At 43.7% G+C, this 23,938-nt stretch overlaps 1 protein-coding gene across 2 annotated transcripts in view; it reads right to left on the reverse strand.

Annotated features, from left to right (window-relative positions):
- Nucleotides 1-23,938, reverse strand: part of LOC121578315 (kinesin heavy chain) — a 125,606-nt gene that overhangs the window by 48,546 nt on the left and 53,122 nt on the right. For both annotated transcript variants that reach the window (XM_041892614.1, XM_041892613.1), the window contains exons 6-12: nt 22,657-22,712; nt 19,102-19,189; nt 18,706-18,830; nt 17,039-17,143; nt 16,700-16,848; nt 7,118-7,266; nt 6,455-6,660 (exon numbers count right to left, since the gene is read on the reverse strand). In XM_041892614.1, coding sequence (XP_041748548.1) covers nt 6,455-6,660; nt 7,118-7,266; nt 16,700-16,848; nt 17,039-17,143; nt 18,706-18,830; nt 19,102-19,189; nt 22,657-22,712 — 878 coding nt within the window. The remainder of the gene's footprint in view (nt 1-6,454; nt 6,661-7,117; nt 7,267-16,699; nt 16,849-17,038; nt 17,144-18,705; nt 18,831-19,101; nt 19,190-22,656; nt 22,713-23,938) is intronic.

The raw sequence follows: 23,938 nt of genomic DNA on the forward strand, positions 1-23,938 counted from the left end.
CTGTAGGCTATCACTACAGTACATTGCAACTCCACCCCCTTTGGCAGTTCTATCTAGACGGAAAATGTTGTAGTTGGGGATGGAAATTTCTGAATTTTTGGTGGCCTTCCTAAGCCAGGATTCAGACACTGCTAGAACATCAGGGTTGGCGGAGTGTGCTAACGCAGTGAATAACTCAAACTTAGGAAGGAGGCTTCTGATGTTAACGTGCAGAAAACCAAGGCTTTTACGGTTACAGAAGTCAACAAATGATAGCTCCTGGGGAGTAGGAGTGATACTGGGGGCTGCAGGGCCTGGGTTAGCCTCTACATCACCAGAGGAACAGAGGAGGACTAGAATAAGGATACGGCTAAAGGCTTTAAGAACTGGTCTTCTAGTGCGTTGGGTACAGAGAATAAAGGGGGCAGATTTCCGGGCGTTGTTTAATAGATTCAGGGCATTATGTACAGACAAGGATATGGAAGGATATGAGTACAGTGGAGGTAAACCTAAGCATTGGGTAACAATGAAAGAGATAGCATCACTGGAGGCACTGGAGATTGAGCCGGTCTCGGCGTGTATGGGGGGTGGAACAAAGGAACTATTTGAGGCAGTTTGAGAATGACTTGGTGTTCTAGTGAAATTGTATAATAAGAACTAACTGGAACAGCAATAGGCAAGGCATATTGACATGGGAGAGAGGCATAAAGCAATCACATGTGTTATTAGAGAGAGCTAAGACAACAACTGGTAATGAGTGATCATAAGGTCCAGTGAACAGCAATATGTGAGTCCGAGAGCAGTTCGAATTGGTGCTACAGCACAGTGAGCAGGAAGCACGGCTGTTGTTTGCGTGTGCTAGCGGGCCGGGGCTAGCAGATGGATCTTCGTGGTCATCGCAACGGGAAGCCTATTGAAACCACAGACGATTTCGTCGGCAGACCAGTCGTGATGGATCGGCGGGGCTCCGTGTCGACTCTAGGAGGTCCCGTCCGGTTGACAGAGAGGTAGATAGCCGGGAGATGGGCCTAGCTCAGGATGATTAGCCAGACCACAACGTCCATTTTGTTGCAGCTAGCTGGTAGCGATGAATCCGGAGTTAAAGGTCCAGTGATTCAGTGATTCCGGCAGAAAAACTGATATGTTCTGGGTCGATAACGCGCTGTGCAGACAGTGCAGACTGGCCGAATAATAGTCCAGACTAGAGCTGGCTGGTGGGTGGTGCAGGCCACGGACAATGGTGAAAAACCGCTAACGGTAGCTGATAGCAAGTAGCTAGTTAGCTGGCTACTCCCGTCCGGTAGACCTAGAGGTAGATATGAGCCTGGCTCTAGGCTAGCTCGAGGCTAACTGGTGCTTGCATCAGGGGCAGTGGTGATTAGCCAGACAGCAACATCCATTCGGTTGCGGCTAGCTAGTTGCGATCCGGTGATTAATGTCCAGTGATTCCCGCAGAAAAATCCAATGTTCTGGGTGAAATACCGCTAACTGTGGCTAATAGCAAGTAGCTAGTTAGCTGGCTAGCTAGTTTCAACTGGAGATTCTAGATAAAAGGTAAGTCAATAATAGAATCCGTTCCACATTGAGTGAGGCGGGTTGCAGGAAAGTATATTTTGTAGAAGGATGAAAAGTCTGATAGGGAAATATGTACGAAAAAAAACAAAAAAACAGGGTATTTACAGGCTATTTACAGACACACGACAAAAACAGGACTGCACTACTACGCCATCTTGGATTCATATATACTGATATACTTTTATACTGATAACAAGTTCAAACAGGTGCCATTAATATAGGTAACGAGTGGAGGACAGAGGAGCCTCTTAAAGAAGAAGTTACAGGTCTGTGAGAGCCAGAAATCTTGCTTGTTTGTAGGTGACCAAATACTTATTTTCCACCATAATTTGCAAATAAATTCATCAAAAATCCTACAATGTGATTTTCTGGAGAAAAAAAATCTCAATTTGTCTGTCATAGTTGACGTGTACCTATGATGAAAATTACAGGCCTCTCTCATCTTTTTAAGTGGGAGAACTTGCACAATTGGTGGCTGACTAAATACTTTTTTCCCCACTGTATTTTCAGCCCTTTCCTGGGTAGCTCATCAGAGATAGTCATAATATGGAAAAGAGAAAACAAAGCAAGAGAAAAGCATATACATTCAGCAGTCCATTAATCAGTTGGTGTGTGTAAGTGTGTGTGTGTGTGTGTGTGCTGCTGGGTTGAAGCTACGAACTCATAGGTTTGGTTCTCTCATCCCCTCCAGGCTTTTGGGAGGGAGGGTGGACAATGAGCCTGTCATAGCGGATGTAAGCAATGTCCCCAGCTTTCATGGCTGGGATAAATTCTTTCCTCTTCTGGTGCACAGCTTCAGGATAGTCCTCGAGGAAGATATGTTCCCCTCAAGTTCTTGGCTCTTTCCAGAACAGCAACCTTGTCCTTGTACCTCAGGAAGTTGACCAATATCGGCCTGGGCCTGTCACCTGGGCCGGTGGTGGATCTTTCAGTCCTGGTGGCGTGCTCCACCTCAATCTCCTGTGGTCTATGTTCAGTTTCTCTGAGATCATTTCCCTCACATTGTCCTCAGACTCCGTCCAGGTCTCATGTGGAGATTCTGCAATTCCGTCCAAAACCATGTTGTTCCGCCTTGACTGTCCCTCGAGATAATCTGATTTCTCCATCATTGTTATCATGGATTCACATACAGAACTGATGTCCTCTCTCAATGACTTACAGATTGCAGTCATCTTTCCGTTCTCCTGTTTAAACTTATAGAGCTGACCCTGGGAGAACTGCAAACTGTTCTTCAGGTCCTGGACCTCTCTGGTTAGGTCGTCCATTATTTTATTAGTTGACTCCACCAGTATTTGGACAAAACACTTGAAGCTATTTTGTAGTTGTTGTAACAACTGCTTGTAGAACTATTTTTGTTTGTTTAAAAGATCCTTCACCTGTGATAGAGAGACACCACTGTCCTCAACGGTACTCCCGCCAGCTTTGGTCTTTGTCATGGTAGCAACGTAGGTTACGCTGTTACTCCTCGCAGTTCCAGACAGGGCAGGTCTGCGGTCTCAGCCACAATGGCAAACCGGGCTGCGTTCAAGCCCTCAAGAAAACCCTGCTAGCTTGACAGGCAGCTAGCTAACAGCTAGGCTAGCTGCTACGCCAAACAGCTCCTCAGACCCGGCTTTGGTCGGCAGGATCACTGGACAGATAGTAGCGGTCCCAGAAACTGATGCCAACCGCGTCATGGGATCCAAACTCAAAAGGCAGCTAGCTAGTAACTAAACGTTTTCAATAGACTTTCAAAACTTTCCAAAACAACTAATCAAGCTATCCTTCATTCCGTGTTCAACAGGAAGTGACGAGCATTTGAAACAGGAAGTGACATGTATTTGCCTGACTTAAGAGTAACTTAAAGTTACGTAGAAGTAACCCAACTTCATTCTCTGCACCTTTGCCTGTCTGCAATGTTGTCAAAAAAAATCATAACAATTAGACAGTCCCCACTGCCTAGATCTTTCCATACACTCTTAGAAAAAAAGGTGCTACGTAGAACCGTACAGGGTTCTTCGGTTTGTCCCCATAGTGGAACCATTTTTGGTGCTAGGTAAAACCCTTTGCAGAGGGTTCTATCTAGAACCCCCTGTACTGTATATGGTTCTACATAGAACCCTCTATGAAGGGCTCTGCCTAGAACCCTCTATGAAGGGTTCTACAGACAACCCTTTAATCTTTGGAGGGTTCGTCATAGAACCCTCTATGAATGGGTAGAACCCACCAGACTTATTAGCCTTTAAACTGTTATTATTTACGACAATGCATTACATATATCATAAGGCCTTTCATTGAGGGCCTAGTTATACCCTAACACAGTGGTGTTAGGAATCTCCTGGTATTCAGGCCACATCATGCCTGCAAATCACATTATGCAGGCTTGCAAAGTGATGTGTAATTCCTATTGGAATCCAGCCAGAGTTACGATATCCGACAAGTTAATCTTAATCACCCCCAACCTGCATTCAGAATGACTACTAGGGTAGGGAAGATTGAACACTGAGACTACCTCAATCATCTAAACTGGAACAACCATCTCAGTAATGGGTGCAATAAATCTAATTATTAACTAATTGGATTAGTCTAGAAAACAAACAGATTGAATTAGTTTAGAAAACTGTATGGTATTTATCTTTGTGTAGCATAAAATGTATCAACCAATCAATGTACATGCAAAAACAAAGATACTACAGTAAAACAAACAATTCTGAAAATCTCCCTGCAATAGACCATGCTGGGAAATATTATACAGTTGAAGTCGGAAGTTTACATACACTTAGGTTGGAGTCATTAAAACTTGTTTTTCAACCACACCACAAATGTCTTGTTAACAAACTATAGTTTTGGCAAGTCGGTTAGGACATCTACTTTGTGCATGACACAAGTAATTTTTACAACAATTGTTTACAGACAGATTATTTCACTTATAATTCACTGTATCACAACTCCAGTGGGTCAGAAGTTTACATACACTAAGTTGACTGTGCCTCTAAACAGCTTGGAAAATTCCGGAAAATGATGTCATGGCTTTAGAAGCTTCTGATAGGCTAATTGACATAATTTGAGTCAATTGGAGGTGTACCTGTGGATGTATTTCAAGGCCTACCTTCAAACTCAGTGCCTCTTTGCTTGACATCATGGGAAAATCAAAAGAAATCAGCCAAGACCTCAGAAAAAGAATTGTAGACATCCACAAGTCTGGATCATCATTGGGAGCAATTTCCAAACGTCTGAAGGTAGCACGTTCATCTGTACAAACAATAGTATGCAAGTATAAACACCATGGGACCACGCAGCCGTCATACCGCTCAGGAAGGAGACGCGTTCTGTCTCCTAGAGATGAACGTACTTTGGTGCGAAAAGTGCAACTCAATCCCAAAACAACAGCAAAGGACATTGTGAAGATGGTGGAGGAAACAGGTACAAAAGCATCTATATCCACAGTAAAACGAGTCCTATATCGACATAACCTGAAAGCAAGGAAGAAGCCACTTCTCCAAAACCGCCATAAAAAAGCCAGACTACGGTTTACAACTGCACATTGGGACAAAGATCGTACTTTTTGGAGAAATGTCCTCTGGTCTGATGAAACAAAAATAGAACGGTTTGGCAATAATGACCATCGTTATGTTTGGAGGAAAAGGGGGATGCTTGCAAGCCAAAGAACACCATCCCAACCGTGAAGCACGGGGGTGGCAGCATCATGTTGTGGGGGTGCTTTGCGCAAGGAGGGACTGGTGCACTTCACAAATTAGATGGCATCATGAGGAAGGAAAATGATGTGGATATATTAAAGCAACATCTCAAGACATCAGTCAGGAAGTTAAAGCTTGGTCGCAAAGGGGTCTTCCAAATGGACACCGACCCCAAGCATACTTCCAAAGTTGTGGGAAAATGGCTTATGGACAACAAAGTCAAGGTATTGGAGTGGCCATCACATAGCCCTGACCTCAATCCTATAGAAAATCTGTGGGCAGAACTGAAAAAGCGTTTGAGAGCAAGGAGGCCTACAAACCTGACTCAGTTACACCAGCTCTGTCAGGAGGAATGGGCCAAAATTCACCCAACTTATTGTGGGAAGCTTGTGGAAGGCTACCCGAAACGTTTGACCCAAGTTAAACAATTTAAAGGCAATGCTACCAAATACTAATTGAGTGTATGTAAACTTCTGACCCACTAGGAATGTGATGAAAGAAATAAAAGCTGAAATAAATAATTCTCTCTACTATTATTCTGACATTTCACATTCTTAAAATAAAGTGGCGATCCTAACTGACCTAAGACAGGGAATATTTACTAGGATTAAATATCAGGAATTGTGAAAAACTAAGTTTAAATGTATTTGGCTAAGGTGTATCTAATCTCCCGACTACAACTGTAGATAGGCCACCCACACATATCTGAAAATACATGATAAATTGACTTTTACTGATCATGAAGAGCATGCAGTTACTTGCTGTATAACTCTGATGATAGATCTAAATGTGGGCAATTGTTTTGCATGGAATAAATCGTAAATTAGTAGTTAAGACTGTGCTCTTCAAGAGGTGGTCATATTACAACCAAATAGTTGTAACATTTTTTTCACAGTCCCTTGAAAATGGCACGCAGTTGTTAATTTTTTTATGTGAGCTGGAGGTCTCCTTGCCTCCCAGAAGGCAAATCGAACAATCTGCACCGTATTGTGACGTTTATTGATAACAACCTATAGTATTCTACAGTATACTACAAAATTCTATAGTATGTACTACACATGATCGAGGGATACTACAGTGTAGTATAGTATTTTACCAGAGGAGGCTGGTGGGAGGAGCTATAGTAAACTGTACTAATTTTTATGTGGGAACTACACTCCACTTATGTCACATCAAGCATCAACTTCAAATGGAAGTTACATTTAGTGTGTGAACCCCCTCACCTTGTCGTCCAGCTGCTTGTAGAGCTTCCGTATCTCCTCCTCATACTTCTGTCTCTCCTCCTCTGAGATCCTGATCACTATAGAGGAGGAACTGTCTTCTCTAGGCAGCCGACTCAGACTGGAGGAGGAGCTCTCTTCTCTGGGGAGCCGACCCTCGACAGGCACAGCACCAGGACACAACTGATCCAGCTCTGGGTCCTCCTCACCTGAGGGAGGGACAATGGATCATGAGAAGGACAGGCCTCATTGGGGGAGGTATGGGTGTATGTGTGTGTGATCTCCTTTAGGGCTAGCCAAGGATGCCCAATGTGTGTGTATGCGTGTGTCCCTCTCTATATGTGGCTCTGGAGCAGCAGACGGAGTGTCTACAGTCTAAAATATGTATGTGTCCATGTGTGTCTTGGATGTGTGTGTTTACAGTATATAATGTGCCTCTTAGGAGATGTTTATGCTCTGAGGATTTACTAAAATATAAGAATCTTATAAAACATAAAGGCACAAAAAAATCTGCCACCAGGACACTGTGGGGGATTGCAATTCATCTTTGAGAGTGTGTGTTCGTTTGTGTGTTTTCTGCTCGTGCGCGTGCCTGTGTGTGTGTGTGTATCTGCCTGAGTGTCTATGTGCCTGTGTGCCGGTGTGGGTGTCCGTGGGTGGCCTCACCATTCCTCCATCTGTTGAGCTCAGCCTCCAGCCTCTGTACCGTCTCCTTCATCACCCTGTTCTTCTCCTTCTCCTTCTCATACTTCTTCTTCCACTGTTCTGCCGTCAGTTCCAGATTCACTGACGCTGTGTTCCTGACTGTCTTAGCTCTGGGGGGATAGTGAGAGACAGAGGAGATGGCAGTGAGGCATGAGTTAGGTAGAGGATGTGTAATTGTATGGATTCTATTGTTCTAGATCTCTTAGCTCTGGGGGAAGACAATTCAATGAAACACGTATTGGTAATGATTCAGTTGGTAGTGATGCATAGATAGGCTCTGTAAGTTTGACATTACATTGTTCTTAGTGACATATTCTATAATTATATGGATTCACTCTCACCAAAATCTGTCCAGAAATAGCTCAATTCGTTTTTATGAGCTTAATACAGTATGCAGACCTAAGCTTGTCACCTGCCTTCCCACCTTTGGGACAAAGAATCCCATTGTTGGGGTGGAAACTGTCACGCCCTGACTCAGGGGACGCTTATATGTTGAGTCAGGGTGTGTATATTCTATGTTGTGTTGTTCTATGTTATAGGTTCTAGTATGGGTATTTCTATGTTGGCCGGTGTGGTTCCCAATCAGAGGCAGCTGTCGCTCGTTGTCTCTGATTGGGGTCCATACTTAGGCAGCCTATTGACACTAGTGGGTTGTGGGATCTTGTTCCGTGTGAGGTATGTTGTTTGTGTACCTTGGACTTCACGTTTCGTTTAGTTTGTTGTTTTGTCGTCGTTGTGTTTATTCGGTATAATAAACATGTATGCATATCACGCTGCGCCTTGGTCTGACCCGTCAATGAACGAACGTGACAGAAGATCCCACCAAACAAGGACCAAGCAGCGTGCCCAGGAGGAGCGAATAGCCATGTCACAGGTGGGCAAATGGTGGTCATGGGAGGAGATATTTGCGGGGAAAGGGCCATGGGCGAAGGTAGATGGAGAGGAGATGCGGCGCCAATCATGCCGACGACGGAGACCCGAGAGGTAACCCCAAGAAAAAAGATGTGGGGGGCACACGGGGTGGGTGACGAGGCTACAGGAGGCTAAAAGGGAGAAGTGTAGAGGCACGGCGAGAGGAGCTGGTTAGGCAGCAGAAGGAGCGGGGGTTAATAAAGGAACCCAGTCCAGCTCCTCGCACCAAGAAAGTGGTGCGTGTCGCCAGCCCGGTCCGGCCTGTTCCTGTCCCTCGCACCAAGACAGTGGTGCGTGTCGCCAGCCCGGCCCGGCCCGGCCTGTTCCTGCTCCTCGCACCAACATAGTGGTGCGCGTCGCCAGCCCGGTCCGGCCTGTTCCTGTCCCTCGCACCAAGCCAGTGGTGCGCGTCGCCAGCCCGGCCCGGCCTGTTCCTGCCCCTCGAACCAAGCCAGTGGTGTGCGTCGCCAGCCCGGTCCGGCCTGTCCCTCGCACCAAGCCAGTGGTGCGTGTCGCCAGCCCGGCCCGGCCAGTTCCTGCCCCTCGCACCAAGCCAGAGGTGCGCGTCGTCAGCCCGGTCCGGCCTGTACCTGCTCCTCGCACCAAGCCAGTGGTGCGTGTGTCCAGTCCGGCACGGCCCGTGCCTGTTCCACCGGTGCCCAGTTCAGCTCCGGTCAGCTGCTCCACTCCGGATCTAGAGCAATCCGCTTCACCGGGGTCCAGTCCAGCTCCGGTCAGCGGCTCCACTCCGGAGCCAGAGCAGTCCGCTCCACCGGTGCCTGATCCAGCTCCGGTCAGCTGCTCCAGTCTGGAGCCAGAGCAGTCCGCTCCACCGGTGCCCGGTCCAGCTCCGGTCAGCGGCTCCAGTCCAGACCCAGACGTCAGCCCCTCTCCAGGTTCGGGGTCTCCCACACCAGGGTCCAGACAGGGCTTGGAGTATAGTGGGAGGAAGGAGAGGGGAAGCAACGCGCCGAGGTCTAGACCAGACCAGGGGCGCAACAGGGAGGCGAAGAGTGAGAGGTCGTCACGCCCTGAGCCGGTTCTAGTATGGGTATTTCTATGTTGGCCGGTGTGGTTCCCAATCAGAGGCAGCTGCCGCTCGTTGTCTCTGATTGGGGTCCATACTTAGGCAGCCTATTGGCACTAGTGGGTTGTGGGATCTTGTTCCGTGTGGGGTATGTTGTTTGTGTACCTTGGACTTCACGTTTCGTTTAGTTTGTTGTTTTGTCGTCGTTGTGTTTATTCGGTATAATAAACATGTATGCATATCACGCTGCGCCTTGGTCTGACCCGTCAATGAACGAACATGACAGAAACATGGGTATCTCGTCATAATATACATTATATATTACATGACCAAAAGTATGTGGAGACCTGCTGTTCGAACATCTCATTACAAAATCGTGGGCATTAATATGGAGTTGGTCCCCCCTTTGCTGCTATAACAGCCTCCACTCTTCTGGGAAGGCTTTCCACTAGATGTTGGAACATTGCTGTATGGACCTCGCTTTGTGCACGGGAGCACTGTCATGCTGAAACAGGAAAGGGCCTTCCCCAAACTGTTGCCACAAAGTTGGAAGCACAGAATCGTCTAGAATGTAATTGTACGCTGTAACGTTAAGATTTCCCTTCACTGGAACTAAGGGGCCTAGACAAACCATGAAAAACAGCCCCAGATCATTATTCCTCCTCCACCAAACTTTACAGTTGGCACTATGCATTTGGGCAGGTAGCAAAAATTCGCCAAACCCAAATTCGTCTGTCGGACTGCCAGATGGTGAAACATGATTGATGACTCCAGAGAACGCGTTTCCACTGCTCCAGAGTCCAATGGTGGCGAGCTTTACACCACTCCAGCCGACGCTTAGCATTGCGCATGGTGATCTTAGGCTTGTGTGCGGCTGCTCGGACATGGAAACCCATTTCATTAAACTCTCGACAAACAGTTATTGTGCTGATGTTGCTTCCAGAGGCAGTTTGGAACTCTGTAGTAAGTGTTGCAACCGAGGAGAGACGATATTACGCGCTACGCACTTCAGCACTCAGCAGTCCCGTTCTGTGAGCTTGTGTGGCCTTCCACTTCGCGGCTCAGCCGTTGTTGCTCCTAGACGTTTCCACTTCACAATAACAGCTCTTACAGTTGACCGGGGCAGCTTTAGCTGTCCGAAATCTGATGAACTGACTTGTTGGAAAGGTGGCATCCTGTGACAGTGCCACGTTGAAAGTCACTGAGCTCTTCAGTAAGGCCATTCTACTGTCAATATTTGTCTATGGAGATTGCATGGCTGTGTGGCTGAAATGCCCGAATCCACTAATTTGAAGGGGTGTCCACATACTTTTGTATATATAGTGTATATTGATGTTTTGCCTAAATTATATAATTACCCCTCTAAATAAAATCTATTGAAATACTTCACCACAGAGCATGACTTAGCCACAGAGGATCATTAGCTTCTTTGTGGATTGTTTCAAATCAAGCGGGTAGGCATATGCCTATTTGGGAACCCCGCAATTTGGGCAGCGCATGTGGCAATAGGCTTAGCTGATTATTGAGTAGCGCTGTCAGTGATAAGCATCTACAGTTGAAGTCGGAAATGTACATACACTTAGGTTGGTATCATTAAAACTTGTTTTTCAACCACTCCACAAATGTATTATTAACAAACTATAGTTTTGGCAAGTCGGTTAGGACATCTACTTTGTGCATGACACAAGTAATTTTTACAACAATTGTTTACAGACAGATTATTTCACTTATAATGCACTGTATCACAATTCCAGTGGGTCAGAAGTTTACATAGACTAAGTTGACTGTGCCTTTAAACAGCTTGGAAAATTCCAGAAAATGATGTCATAGCTTTAGAAGCTTCTGATAGGCTAATTGACATCATTCGAGTCAATTGGAGGTGTACCTGTGGATGTATTTCAAGGCCTACCTTCAAACTCAGTGCCTCTTTGCTTGACATCATAGGAAAATCAAAATAAATCAGCCAAGACCTCTGAAAAAAATGTGTAAACCTCCACAATCTGGTTCATCCTTGGGAGCAATTTTCAAACGCCTGAAGGTACCACGTTCATCTGTACAAACAATAGTATGCAAGTATAAACACCATGGGACCACGCAGCCGTCATACCGCTCAGGAAGGAGATGCGTTCTGTCTCCTAGAGATTAACATACTTTGGTGCGAAAAGTGCAAATCAATCCCAGAACAACAGCAAACGACCTTGTGAAGATGCTGGAGGAAACAGGTCAAAAGTATCTATATCCATAGTAAAACAAGTCCTATATCGACATAACCTGAAAGGCCGCTCAGCAAGGAAGAAGCCACTGCTCCAAAACCGCCATAAAAAAGCCAGACTGCAGTTTGCAACTGCACATGGGGACAAAGATCGTACTCTTTGGAGAAATGTCCTCTGGTCTGATGAAACAAAAATAGAACTGTTTGGCCATAATGACCATCGTTATGTTTGGAGGAAAAAGGGGGATGCTTGCAAGCCGAAGAACACCATCCCAACCGTGAAGCACGGGGTGGCAGCATCATGCTGTGGGGGTGCTTTGTTGCAGGAGGGACTGGTGCACTTCACAAAATAGATGGCATCATGAGGAAGGAAAATTATATATTGAAGCAACATCTCAAGACATCAGTCAGAAAGTTAAAGCTTGGTCGCAAATGAGTCTTCCAAATGGACAATGACCCCAAGCATACTTCCAAAGTTGTGGCAAAATGGCTTAAGGACAACAAAGTCAAGGTATTGGAGTGGCCATCACAAAGCCCTGACCTCAATCCTACAGAACATTTGTGGGCAGAACTGTGTGCGAGCAAGGAGGCCTACAAACCTGACTCAGTTACACCAGCTCTGTCAGGAGGAATGGGCCAAATTCACCCAACTTATTGTGGGAAGCTTGTGGAAGGCTACCCGAAACTTTTGACCCAAGTTAAACAATTTAAAGGCAATGCTACTAAATACTAATTGAGTGTATGTAAACTTCTGACCAACTGGGAATGTGATGAAATAAATAAAAGCGGAAATAAATCATTCTCTCTACTATTATTCTGACATTTCACATTCTTAAAATTAAGTGGTGATCCTAACTGACCTAAGACAGGGAATTTTGACTAGGATTAAATGTCAGGAATTGTGAAAAACTGAGTTTAAATGTATTTGGCTAAGGTGTATGTAAACTTCCGACTTCAACTGTATGTGTGAAGATAATGTGTATTGAGTATAATTTAAAATGTTGAGACAAGAAGAAAGGGAAAGGTGCGTCTCTCTCCAGAATGCATGCACTCAGCTGTTTCCCGATAATTGTTGCGCATTCATTGTTAAATTGTGTGAATTTTTGCTCTTTGATTGTTTATTTTGATCAATTCCACAAGCACATATGTCACTAGTAGGCCTAGTAAATGTACTGTTAATCCGAGTCACTTGGTTACATTAATTTCTGTTAATGCATGTATTAATTACAGTCATTTACCGTTCTCATTCTCGGAGTGGAAACGTTGTTTGCAGAGTTCACAACCTGCTACAGTTGTGAGAAAACTATGGAAATCAAATGCCCCTCCAACTGGTTCGTTCTGGCGCCGGCCTTGCTTTCCAAAACTATTTGAATACAGATCTGAGAAAGCATCTACTTAAAAATGTATTTGAATACAGAGCTCAGGAAGTGACTACTTTTCTGAAAGTTGGCTGCCTTCAACTAATGGTAGGGCTGTATCTGGAACTGCATGTTGAATATAGAAATATAATGAATAGAGCACACACAATATCCTATACTATTCCAATCTATCTGACAGTCATATTGGATGTATACAATATATTTCTATCTGAATATTTGGTAAATGTCCATTCTCCTGAATATCCATTGCCCCAGGTGTACATAATCAAGTCAAAACAATTAAGAAATTATATTTTGTATATTTTATAAGTATAAATAAGTTGTGACATTCAACTACTGTGACGCTTTCAACATGCCACTGAAAAGATGAAAGATGAAATTAATTGTATGATACCTGAAAATGCTGCAGCATTTGCATTTGCAAATATGCAAATAGCAAGTTAGATGCTTAGCAAAAACAACTTTGAAACCTATTTGTCCATCTGAGGGTAACCGTTCACAGGGTAAGTCTGAGGCTAAGTGTTCACACTATACCATATTTAAAGGGATAGTTCACTCAGAATACAAACTAACATGACTTTCCACCTACCTTGGCTGTAGTTGATTTAAGGCAGCTTTGGGATATTTAGTTTCCTTTCGACACTTAATAGCCATATTTTTTTACTGTTGGCATTCTCAGTAAGACTTAACATCAAACTGTTCTTGTGCCTGTGTAATAAAACTCTAATCACTTTTGGAGCAACATTTTATTAGCATGTTGTTAGTAATACTTTGGTGATTGCATTTGAATTGCATAACAATGAGGTGAGAGTTTTTGTAACTATAGTAAACAAGAGGAATGGTGACTGTTCCTTATGCCACTTATGTAATTACTCCATTATTATGCAATTATAAAGCAATTTCCAATGTCCTATGTCACAACAATGTTGCTATTGTAATAATCAATGTTACTACACATGTATAAGAACTTGATGTCAAGTGTTACTGTATTACCTTGTCTCACTCATTATGAAAACATATTTGTTAGTCATTTTGAAGCTACAAAAGTGGTCTACTCTAATGTACACATATTTAATTCTAGGCTATATTAAGATTCACATAAGAGACCTCCAAACCAACTGCTTACGATCATAATGTATATTTAGACTAATTAAACTAACTGTTGTAGTTTTTGTTTCTTCATCAAATATTTGGCACCCATCAAATACATATTTTTGTGTTTTCAAATAACTTGCATATATTCAAGTACCTTAAATATTATTTGGTTTTCTGAGAGGTATTCAAAATACTTTCAAATATTTGTTGTTTTTCTGAGACCTGTATTTACATTTCAAAGAAAATAGTTGCCTTTTAGTTAAAACTCTATATACACTATATTTGACTTCCTAGAGTATTTGAAAAGTTGGTATTTTCAAATAAACTACAACATGTGTGTGTGTGTGTGTTTTGGCTGTGTGTGTGTGTGCATACAGTACAAGTCAAAAGTTTGGACATACCTACTCATTGAAGGGTCTTTCTTTATTTTTTACTATTTTCTACATTGTAGAATAACAGTGAAGACATCAAACTATGAAATAACACATATGGAATCATGTAGTAACCAAAGAAGTGTTAAACAAATCAAATTATATTTTAGATTTTAGATTCTTCATAGTAGCCACCCTTTGCCTTGATGACAGCTTTGCATACTCTTGGCATTCCCTCAACCAGCTTCATGAGGAATGCTTTTCCAACAGTCTTGAAGGAGTTCCCACATATGCTGAGCACTTGTTGGCTGCTTTTCCTTCACTCTGTGGTCCAACTCATCCCAAACCATCTCAATTGGGTTGAGGTTGGGGGATTGTGGAGGCCAGGTCATTTGATGCAGCAGTCCACCACTCTCCTTCTTGGTCAAATAGCCCTTACACAGCCTGTAGGTGTGTTTTGGGTCATTGTCCTGTTGAAAAACAAATGATAGTTCCACTAAACGCAAACCAGATGGGATGGCGTATCGCTGCAGAATGCTGTGGTAGTCATGCTGGTAAAGTGTGCCTTGAATTCTAAATCAATCACTGACAGTGTCACCAGCAAAGCACCCCACACCATCACACCTCCTCCTCCATGCTTCACGGTGGGAACCACACATGCGGAGATCATCCGTTCACCTACTCTGCATCTCACAAAGACACAGCTATTGGAACCAAAAATCTCTAATTTGGACTCATCAGACCAAAGGACATATTTCCACCAGTCTAATGTCCATTGCTCATGTTTCTGGGCCCAATCAAGTCTCTTCTTCTTATTGGTGTCCTTTAATAGTGGTTTCTTTGCAGCAATTCAACCATGAAGGCCTGATTCACACAGTCTCCTCTGAACAGTTGATATTGAGATGTGTCTGTGACTTGAACTCTGTGAAGCATTTATTTGGGCTGCAATTTCTGAGGCTGGTAACTCTAATGAACTTATCCACTGCAGCAGAGGTAACTCGGGGTCTTCCTTTCCTGTGGCGGTCCTCATGAGAGCCAGTTTCCTCATAGCGCTTGATGGTTTTTGCAACTGCACTTGAAGAAACTTTCAAAGTTCTTGACATTTTCCGGATTGACTTACCTTCATGTCTTAAAGTAATGATGGTCGTTTCGCTTTGCTTATTTCAGCTTTTCTTGCCATAATATGGACTTGGTCTTTTACCAAATAGGGCTATCTTCTGTATACCACCCCTACCTTGTCACAACACAACTGCTTGGCTCAAACGCATTAAGAAAGAAAGAAAGAAATTCCACAAATTAACTTTTAATTGAAATGCATTCCAGGTGACTACCTCATGAAGCTGGTTGAGAGAATGCCAAGCGTGTGCAAAGCTGTCATCAAGGTGGCTACTTTGAAGAATCTAAAATCTAAAATATATTTAGTTTTGTTTAACACTTTTTGGTTACTACTTGATTCCACATGTGTAATTTCATAGTTTTGATGTCTTCACTATTATGGCTGTGTGTGTGTGTGTGTGTGTGTGCATACGTTCATTTGTTTGTGTGTTTGTGTGTGTGTGCGTGCGTGCAGGTGTTCCTGTGTTTTTATTTATTCCTTATTTTACCAAGAGAGCTGACTGAGAATACATTCTCATTAAAAGCTCAGACAGACCGGTAGGATTGTCAAACGTTTGCCTGCCGATAGTGCTTAGCACCTCTGTACAGTGTCGGCAGTCAAACTCATTTGTGTTCACACAGCAAAGACCTTGGAAGTCGTCAGCCACTCAGCCTTGTTAAAATACTCCAAACCCGAAGGTGGCAGTAGCGTTGTTTGGCAATGCATATCCATGCATATTGCTTATGGTCTAGATTCCAAGCTATCTGCACTAATGTTGCTATTGTGTAGAAAGCCCTTGTTGATAGTATTCAGATGGCAACAGCTAGATAGCTACCTAGCAAGATGACAAATAAACAATTTAATACCCTCTCCATAATCCCATACTGCCAGTGCCAGTTCACTCTCTGTTCACTCTCCATTAACCCATACTGCCAGTGCCAGCCCATAGCTATAAGTTTAGCTACAGTGGCTAGCTAGCTAAGGACACTGCACTAACTCGGCAGATAACACAGGCAGCTGTTGGAAACTAGCTAATCCATTGTGATTTCATTATAATGTTAATACCAGCTACAGTGGTTAGCTAGCGTGGAGGAAGTATTTAGTGTGCATTGCATCTGTGCATTTAGCTAGCTACCATCCCATAGACTACATTGCACATGAAGTGTGACTGGCAGTCCGTGGATAAACTGAAAATGCCCTCTTCTTTCTTTTTTTTTTGTTGCTCTCTGATTGGCTCAAAGTCAACTTGTTGGCCACTGACGAGCATTGCGGGTAGGTTCGCCGCTACCGGGTCTGCAAGCAGTAGGTACCGCTTTTGTTCTAGCAAGAGAAGGAACGGCCTACCACTGTTACCTATCGGCAGTGAGATCATCATGTGTTTTATGCTTTACAGCAACAACCTGGGGATGTGCATGTGTGTGTTCGTGCATGCGTCCGTGTGTGTATATTACCGTTGTCCAAACATGAGTGTGGACTTGGTCTCCTGGTCGTTGTAGCTGGATGGAGAGCAGCAGATGAACATGGTGGTCCTGCAGTTCCCCCCTAGAGAGTCCTGCAGGATACGGGTCATCTTACTGTCACGGTATGGCACGTGGGTCTTCTACAGGAGGGAGTGAGGAGAGTAGAAAATACATGAATCGCAGCTGCAGAATCACTTTCTACATCATAGTGTCCACATTCCAGTTTCCTGTTTTTATTGTATTTTTTATTATTAATTAGAAAATCCATTCATTTACATTTGATTTCACAACACCAAGATTAACATTTATGGATGTAACAGGAAGACTTACGGTTCCCTCGGCCAGAGCAGAGATGACGTTTCCTAGAGAAGACAGAGACTTGTTGATGTTCTTAGCTTCGTCCAGCACAGATCCCTCTGCTCCTGTCTTACTGACCTGAGGAAGGACATTACAAAACAAATACAGTACAAAAGATTATGCACAGAAACATCACATACATGTTGTACAGGTACCGTATGTAATAAAGATCGATCAATATATACAGTACAGTCAGGTCCATAATTATTGGCACCCTTGATAAAGATGAGCAAAAAAGACAATAAAAATAGATAATAGAAATACTGAGTTACATTGTATGCTCAATTCTGGGGGGAAATTATATATTTTTTTACTAATACAATTGCTCAGAGAAAGAGATTTAGTTTAACAAGTATGAAAAAAAAATCTCAAAAAGATAGGGGTAAAAATTATTGGCATCCCTGTTTTCAATATTCTAGCACCCTCCCCTTGCGAGGATAGCATCACTGAGCCTTTAAAAAAAATGTTTTATGAGATTGGAGAACACGTTGGGAGGGATCTTAGACCATTCCTCCACACAGAATCTTTCCAGATCCTTGATATCCTTCGTTTGCTGTTATGGACTGCCCTCTTCAATTCAAACCACAGGTTTCCAAGGGGGATCAAGTCCGGAGACTAAGATGGCCATTGCAAAATGTAGACTTTTTGGTCAATTAACCATTTCCTTATTAATTTTGATTAGTGCTTGGGGTTATTGTCTTGCTGGAAAATCCGCTTGCGGCCAAGTGTCAGCCTCCTGGCAGAGGCAACCAAGTTTTTGGCTAAAATGTCCTGGTACTTAGTAAAGTTAATGATACCGTTGACCATAACAAGGGCCACATGACCAGTGGATGCGAAATAGCCCTATAACATCAAAGATGCATACACAATATTTTACCATAGCACCGCCTGGAGTTTGATAAACAGCATTGGCACTTGGATTGGAACCGGTGCTATGGTCAGATGACATGAAAATAGAGCTCTTTGGCCACACACACCAGTGGTGGGTTTGGCATTGAAAACAAGCATATGCAGAACAGTACCTCATACATGCACCTACGGTAAAATATGGTGGTGGATCTTTGATGTTATGGGGCGATTGACCTACTACTGGAGACTTGAGAGCTGAAGGTCGATACAATGCTAATAAACACACTGAGGACTAAATTCAGCGCTGTGTGCAGAATCTACTCTTTTCTGCTGTAGTCAGCAGCAAGAACACTGGTCCCAATGCACATAGGTGTACATTACATTGCTAACTGTGGCCAATACAGAGTAGAAAGAAACCCATTTAAACATAGCAGACCAGTTGTACTGATCTGTCTGTGACTGAGATGGATGGAAGGAAAATATAACAGCTGGATGAACGAGAGAAAGAACACATCTCTCTTGGGATGTAATAAAGATGCTTCATTAGTTACCCTAGGTAACTAGACTAGGTCTTCACCTCACCTTCTCACTATCAGCCAGGTATATAATTCAATCACTAAAGGCCAATTTCTCTGACAAAGATGAAGCCCAGTCCTGAACTAAGCAGCATGCTAAATGGAAATTCTTTATTGAAATAGCTTATTCTGTGGCTGGGGAACCGTACTAAGTCTATTGGGATGCAATAAAGACGCTTTGTTACCATTAACTACAGTAGTCCTTAACCTCCTCACCTTCTCACTCCCAGCCAGGTCCACCAGGTAGAGCTTCCCACAGAGTTTCTGTTCTGTCTCCACGTGCTCCTGCTTGATGTTGATCAGGAAGATACTGTGACTTCTGGAGCTGTGCTCATTCATATCTGGAGAGGGAAGGAAATAAGAGGTGATATGATGTGAGGAGAGGAGAGGTGTTTGTGTGAGTGGAGGACACAGAGATAGAAAAACATATAGCAAAACACTGTGATAGACACCACAGACACGATTTAAGATTCTACAGAGTAACTCTACAGATGTGACTTTACACTTCACACTATACATTGTACTAAGTGGCAGAGTGACAGACGTGCCGCTACATACAGACTCTACAGATAATGTTAAAAGTGTCAGTGTCAGAGTGTCATTGGGACTTACTGGTGACAGCAACATGGCGGTTGGCTTTTCCCTCATCGATAACATCCATCACCTCCTCTGGGCTGGAGACAAAGCGCTCAGTGCAGCCCTGAGATTCAACAAAAAAACATTAGAATTGTTCGAATTCATTCCTGTTCCCAAGAACTCTAAGGCTACCTGCTACAATGACTACCACCCTGTAGCACTCACATCTGTAACCATGAACTGCTTTGAAAGGCTAGTTATGGCACATATCAACTCCATCATCCCAGACACCCTAGACTCACTCCAATTTGCATACCGCCCCAACAGATCCATAGACGAAGCAATCTCAATTGCACTCCAGACTGCCCTCACCCACCTAGATAAGAGGAATACCTACAGTGCATTCGGAAAGTTTTCAGAACCCTTCCCTTGTTCCACATTTTGTTACGTTACAGCCCTATTCTAAAATTGATGAAATAAAAAAAACTCCTCATCAATGTACACACAATACCCCACAATGACAAAGCAAAAACAGGTTTGTCAATTTTTTTGCAAATGTATAAAAAATACAAAAACAGAAATATCTTATTTACATAAGTATTCAGACCCTTTGCTATGAGACTCAAAATTGAGCTCAGGTCCATCCTGTTTCCATTGATCATCCTTGAGATGTTTCTACGACTTGATTGGAGCCCACCTGTGGTAAATTCAATTGATTGGACATGATTTGGAAAGGCACACACCTGTCTATATAAGGTCCCCCAGTTGACAGTGCATGTCAGAGCAAAAACCAAGCCATGAGGTCGAAGGAATTGTCCGTAGAGCTCCGAGACAGGATTGTGTCGAGGCACATATCTGGGGAAGGGTACCAAAAAAGTTATTCAGCATTGAAGGTCCCCAAGAACACAGTGGCCTCCATCATTCTTAAATGGAAGAAGTTTGGAACCACCAAGACTCTTCCTAGAGCTGGCCGCCCGGCCAAACTGAGTAATCGGGGGAGGAGGGCCTTGGTCAGGGAGGTGACCAAGAACCCGATGGTCACTCTGACAGAGCTCCAGAGTTCCTCTGTGGAGATGGGAGAACCTTCCAGAAGGACAACCATCTCTGCAGCACTCCACCAATCAGGTCTTTATGGTAAAGTGGCCAGACGGAAGCCACTCCTCAGTAAAAGGCACATGACAGCCCGCTTGGAGTTTGCCAAAAGGCACCTAAAGGACTGTCAGGCGATGAGAAACAAGATTCTCTGGTCTGATGAAACCAAGATTGAACTCTTTGGCCTGAATGCCAAGCATCACGTCTAGAGGAAACCTGGCACCATCCCTACAATGAATCATGGTGGTGGCAGCATCATGCTGTGGGGATGTTTTCAGTGGCAGGGACTGGGAGACTAGTCAAAATCGAGGAAAAGATGAATGGAACAAAGAACAGAGCGATCCTTGATGAAAACCTGCTCCAGACCTTTGAATACCTCAGACTGGGGCGAAGGTTCACCTTCCAACAGGACAACGACCCTAACCACAGGGCCAAAACAATTCAGGAGTGGCTTCGGAACAAGTCTCTGAATGTCCTTGAGTGGCTTAGCCAGAGCCCGGACTTGAACCCGATTGAACATCTCTGGAAAGACCTGAAAATAGCTGTGCAGCGATGCTCCCCATCCAACCTGACAGAGCTTGAGAGGATATGCAGAGAAGAATGGGAGGAACTCCCGAAATACAGGTGTGCCAAGATTGTAGCATCATACTCAAGAAGACTCGAGGCTGTAATCGCTGCCAAAGGTGCTTCAACAAAGTACTGAGTAAAGGCTCTGGATACTTCTGTAAATTTAATATTTCCGGGTGCTTTTACAAATAAATGTACAAACATTTCTAAAAACCAGTTTTTGCTTTGACATTATGGGGTATTGTGTGTAGATTGATGAGAGACATAAAAAAAAAAAAAATTGGAATAAGGCTGTAACGTAACAAAATGTGGAAAAAGTCAAGGGGTCTGAATACTTTCCGAATGCACTGTCTGTGAGAATGCTGTTCATTGACTACAGCTCAGCGTTCAACACCATAGTCCCCTCCAAGCTTGTCACCAAGCTTTGGGACCCTGGGACTGAACACCTCCCTCTGCAACGGGATCCTGGAATTCCTGACGGGCCGACCACAGGTAGTGAGGGTAGACAATATCACCTCCGCTGACCATCAACACGGGGGCCCCACAGGGGTGTGTGCTTAGTCCCCTCCTATACTCCATGTTCACCCATGACTGCGTGGCCACGCACGACTTCAACACCATCATCAAGTTTGCTGACGACACGACGGTGGTAGGCCTGATCACCGGCGACGAGGAGACAGCCTACAGGGAAGAGGTCAGTGACCTGGCAGTGTGGTGCCATGACAACAACCTCTCCCTTAATGTCAGTAAGACCAAGGAGCTGATCGTGGACTACAGGAAACGGGGGGGGGAGGCGTTTCCACATCGATGGTTTCCAAATCACTAAGGACTTAAAATGGACCAAACACACGCGACAGCGGCTCTTCCCCCTCTGGAAGTCTGAGGCAACAAGTCTGACACCAAGAGGCTCCTGTACAGCTTCTATCCCCAAGCCATAAGACTGCTAAATGGCTAACAAAGTGCCTACGAAGACTATCTGCATTGACCCTGTCGTGTCGCGTCGTGTGCTGGTGGTTATTGCTGTCAAACAAAGAGTCCGCTTAGGCTGCACTTTGATTAGAAGTTTTATTCATATCACAATATGTCAGCATAAGTTTACAGACCCGCAGTGTCTGGAGAAACAGCGTCCCAAAGATAATCTGTCTGTTTCTGACCCCCTCTTTGTCTAGCCCATACTTATAAACAATGGCAAAATATGGGTTGCTCCCTCTGCTGTCCAATCACCTGTCTCCCCTGGGGCGTCACCCTACAACTGGCTACTTTTGAACTAAGATAAACATCCACGCTTTGTTCCTCTAGAATAGTCATAATCTTCATACACGACAACCCTTTTTTACTTTTTTTTGCTGCACTGACTATGCACACTCACAGGACTCTACACACTCTCTCACACACACACACACACTTCAGTGGCTCACACACACATAACACGTACACACATTCATACTGACTCACATACAATCATCATATACTCTGCTGCTACTCCGTTTATCATATTTCCTGATGCTAGTCACCTTACCCCTATACATATCTACCCCTACCACTCCAGTATCCCTGCACATTATAAATATGGTATTGGCACTGACCCTGGAACTGACCCTGTACTGTACTGTATATATATATATATTACTTACTTTCTTTTGTTCTTATTTCTATTTCTTGTGTGTTTTTGTTCTACTTTACTTGTTGTTCTACGGATATTGATTATTGTATTGTTGGGAAAGAGCTTGCAAGAAAGCCATTTCACTGTACTTGTGCAGGTGACAATAAAACTAGAAATGTGAAAACTTTAATTAGTTAGAATTCTTTCCTGACGTAATAACGTTCTCCTTATGAAGATGACACTTGGGCCTTATGTAAAGCCCATCACAGATGAGACCCACAGATTACAGATGGCCAGTTATTTAGTATCCCATCAGCAGTCTGACTCACCTTCACATATGGAACCTTGTTCTTGTCCTCATGCACTGCCAGATTGGTCTTCGTCACTGATTGAGACGGGGGCAGAAGAAGAGAGATGTCATTATTACTCTGCAAGTACAGTCACTGGAACTGGACAGGAACAACTGTTACTTAGGGCGTTGGCACACATAGTTCTGAGCTATAGTTCGATTGTCAATGGGTGCTGAAGGTGGGTGTGGTGTATGAATCAGGCGCAGGACGCAGAGGCTCAGTCCAAAAGACTTTAGTGCAATATACACGAAAGGAAATAAGCACAATAAGCCCGAAGGCGAATACACGGCGCACACAGGCGTCAAATAAACGGCGCACTAACATGTGCAAAAAGAACCTCTCCAAAACACTGGAGGGAAAATAAGTAGCTCCAACACGAAACAGAAGATCAATCACACACAAAGACAAACACAACCAACGAGAACTAAATAGGACACTAACGAGGACTAACAAGACACAGGTGTACAACATCAAGACAAAACCAAACGAACATGAAACATAGATCGGTGGCAGCTAGTACTCCGGGGACGACGACCGCCGAAGCCTGCCCGAACCAGGAGGAGGAGCAGCCTCGGCCGAAACCGTGACATCGATTCAGAGTTCGATTATTTGTTACATTGTATTTTTTTTCATTTGGTCCGGTTGGTTTCACATTGACAAATGTCAAACAAACTAAAATGCCTAAACAAAACCACGTGTTCATGGAATTAATTTTTTATTGGAGAAAAACACTCACGTTAAATCCATCAATGAGAAGCATAACTTGTATCTCCCAAACGTCATATTACTTTGGTCTTCCAACAACATGCAATAGCCGCTCTAACTGCGACGTGAATAGGCTATATTCAGTAGCATACATCCCTGGTATAGCCCCTGTGTCCCCTCATCTGCATCGGATGTGCTCATAAATGCACTGCTACTCACAGAATGTTTCAGAGATATCAAGTTATGGTACTGTGTGATCGCAGTCAAACAACCAATAATAGTTCAGAAAAACTGCTCCAAACCAATTTGGTGTGAAAGCCCCCTAAGTTAAGAGACTTTACTTTCATATTTTCCCAAAGGCCCAAAACACTGTAATCAAATCAAAACTTATTTGAAGTGTATTTCACAGACACTTTACAAACACAGACGCAACAGTTGCTTTATGTTTCAACTTTGTGTTTTTGATGGGAGATCATATCCAATCAGATCAGATTTACGTCAAGTCTGTGGATACTCTCAGAGGTGTGTGTGTAATCATTTGTTTGTGACTGGAATG

Source organism: Coregonus clupeaformis, chromosome 12 (genome assembly GCF_020615455.1).
Source record: "Coregonus clupeaformis isolate EN_2021a chromosome 12, ASM2061545v1, whole genome shotgun sequence".
NCBI classification, from domain to species: Eukaryota; Metazoa; Chordata; class Actinopteri; order Salmoniformes; family Salmonidae; genus Coregonus; species Coregonus clupeaformis.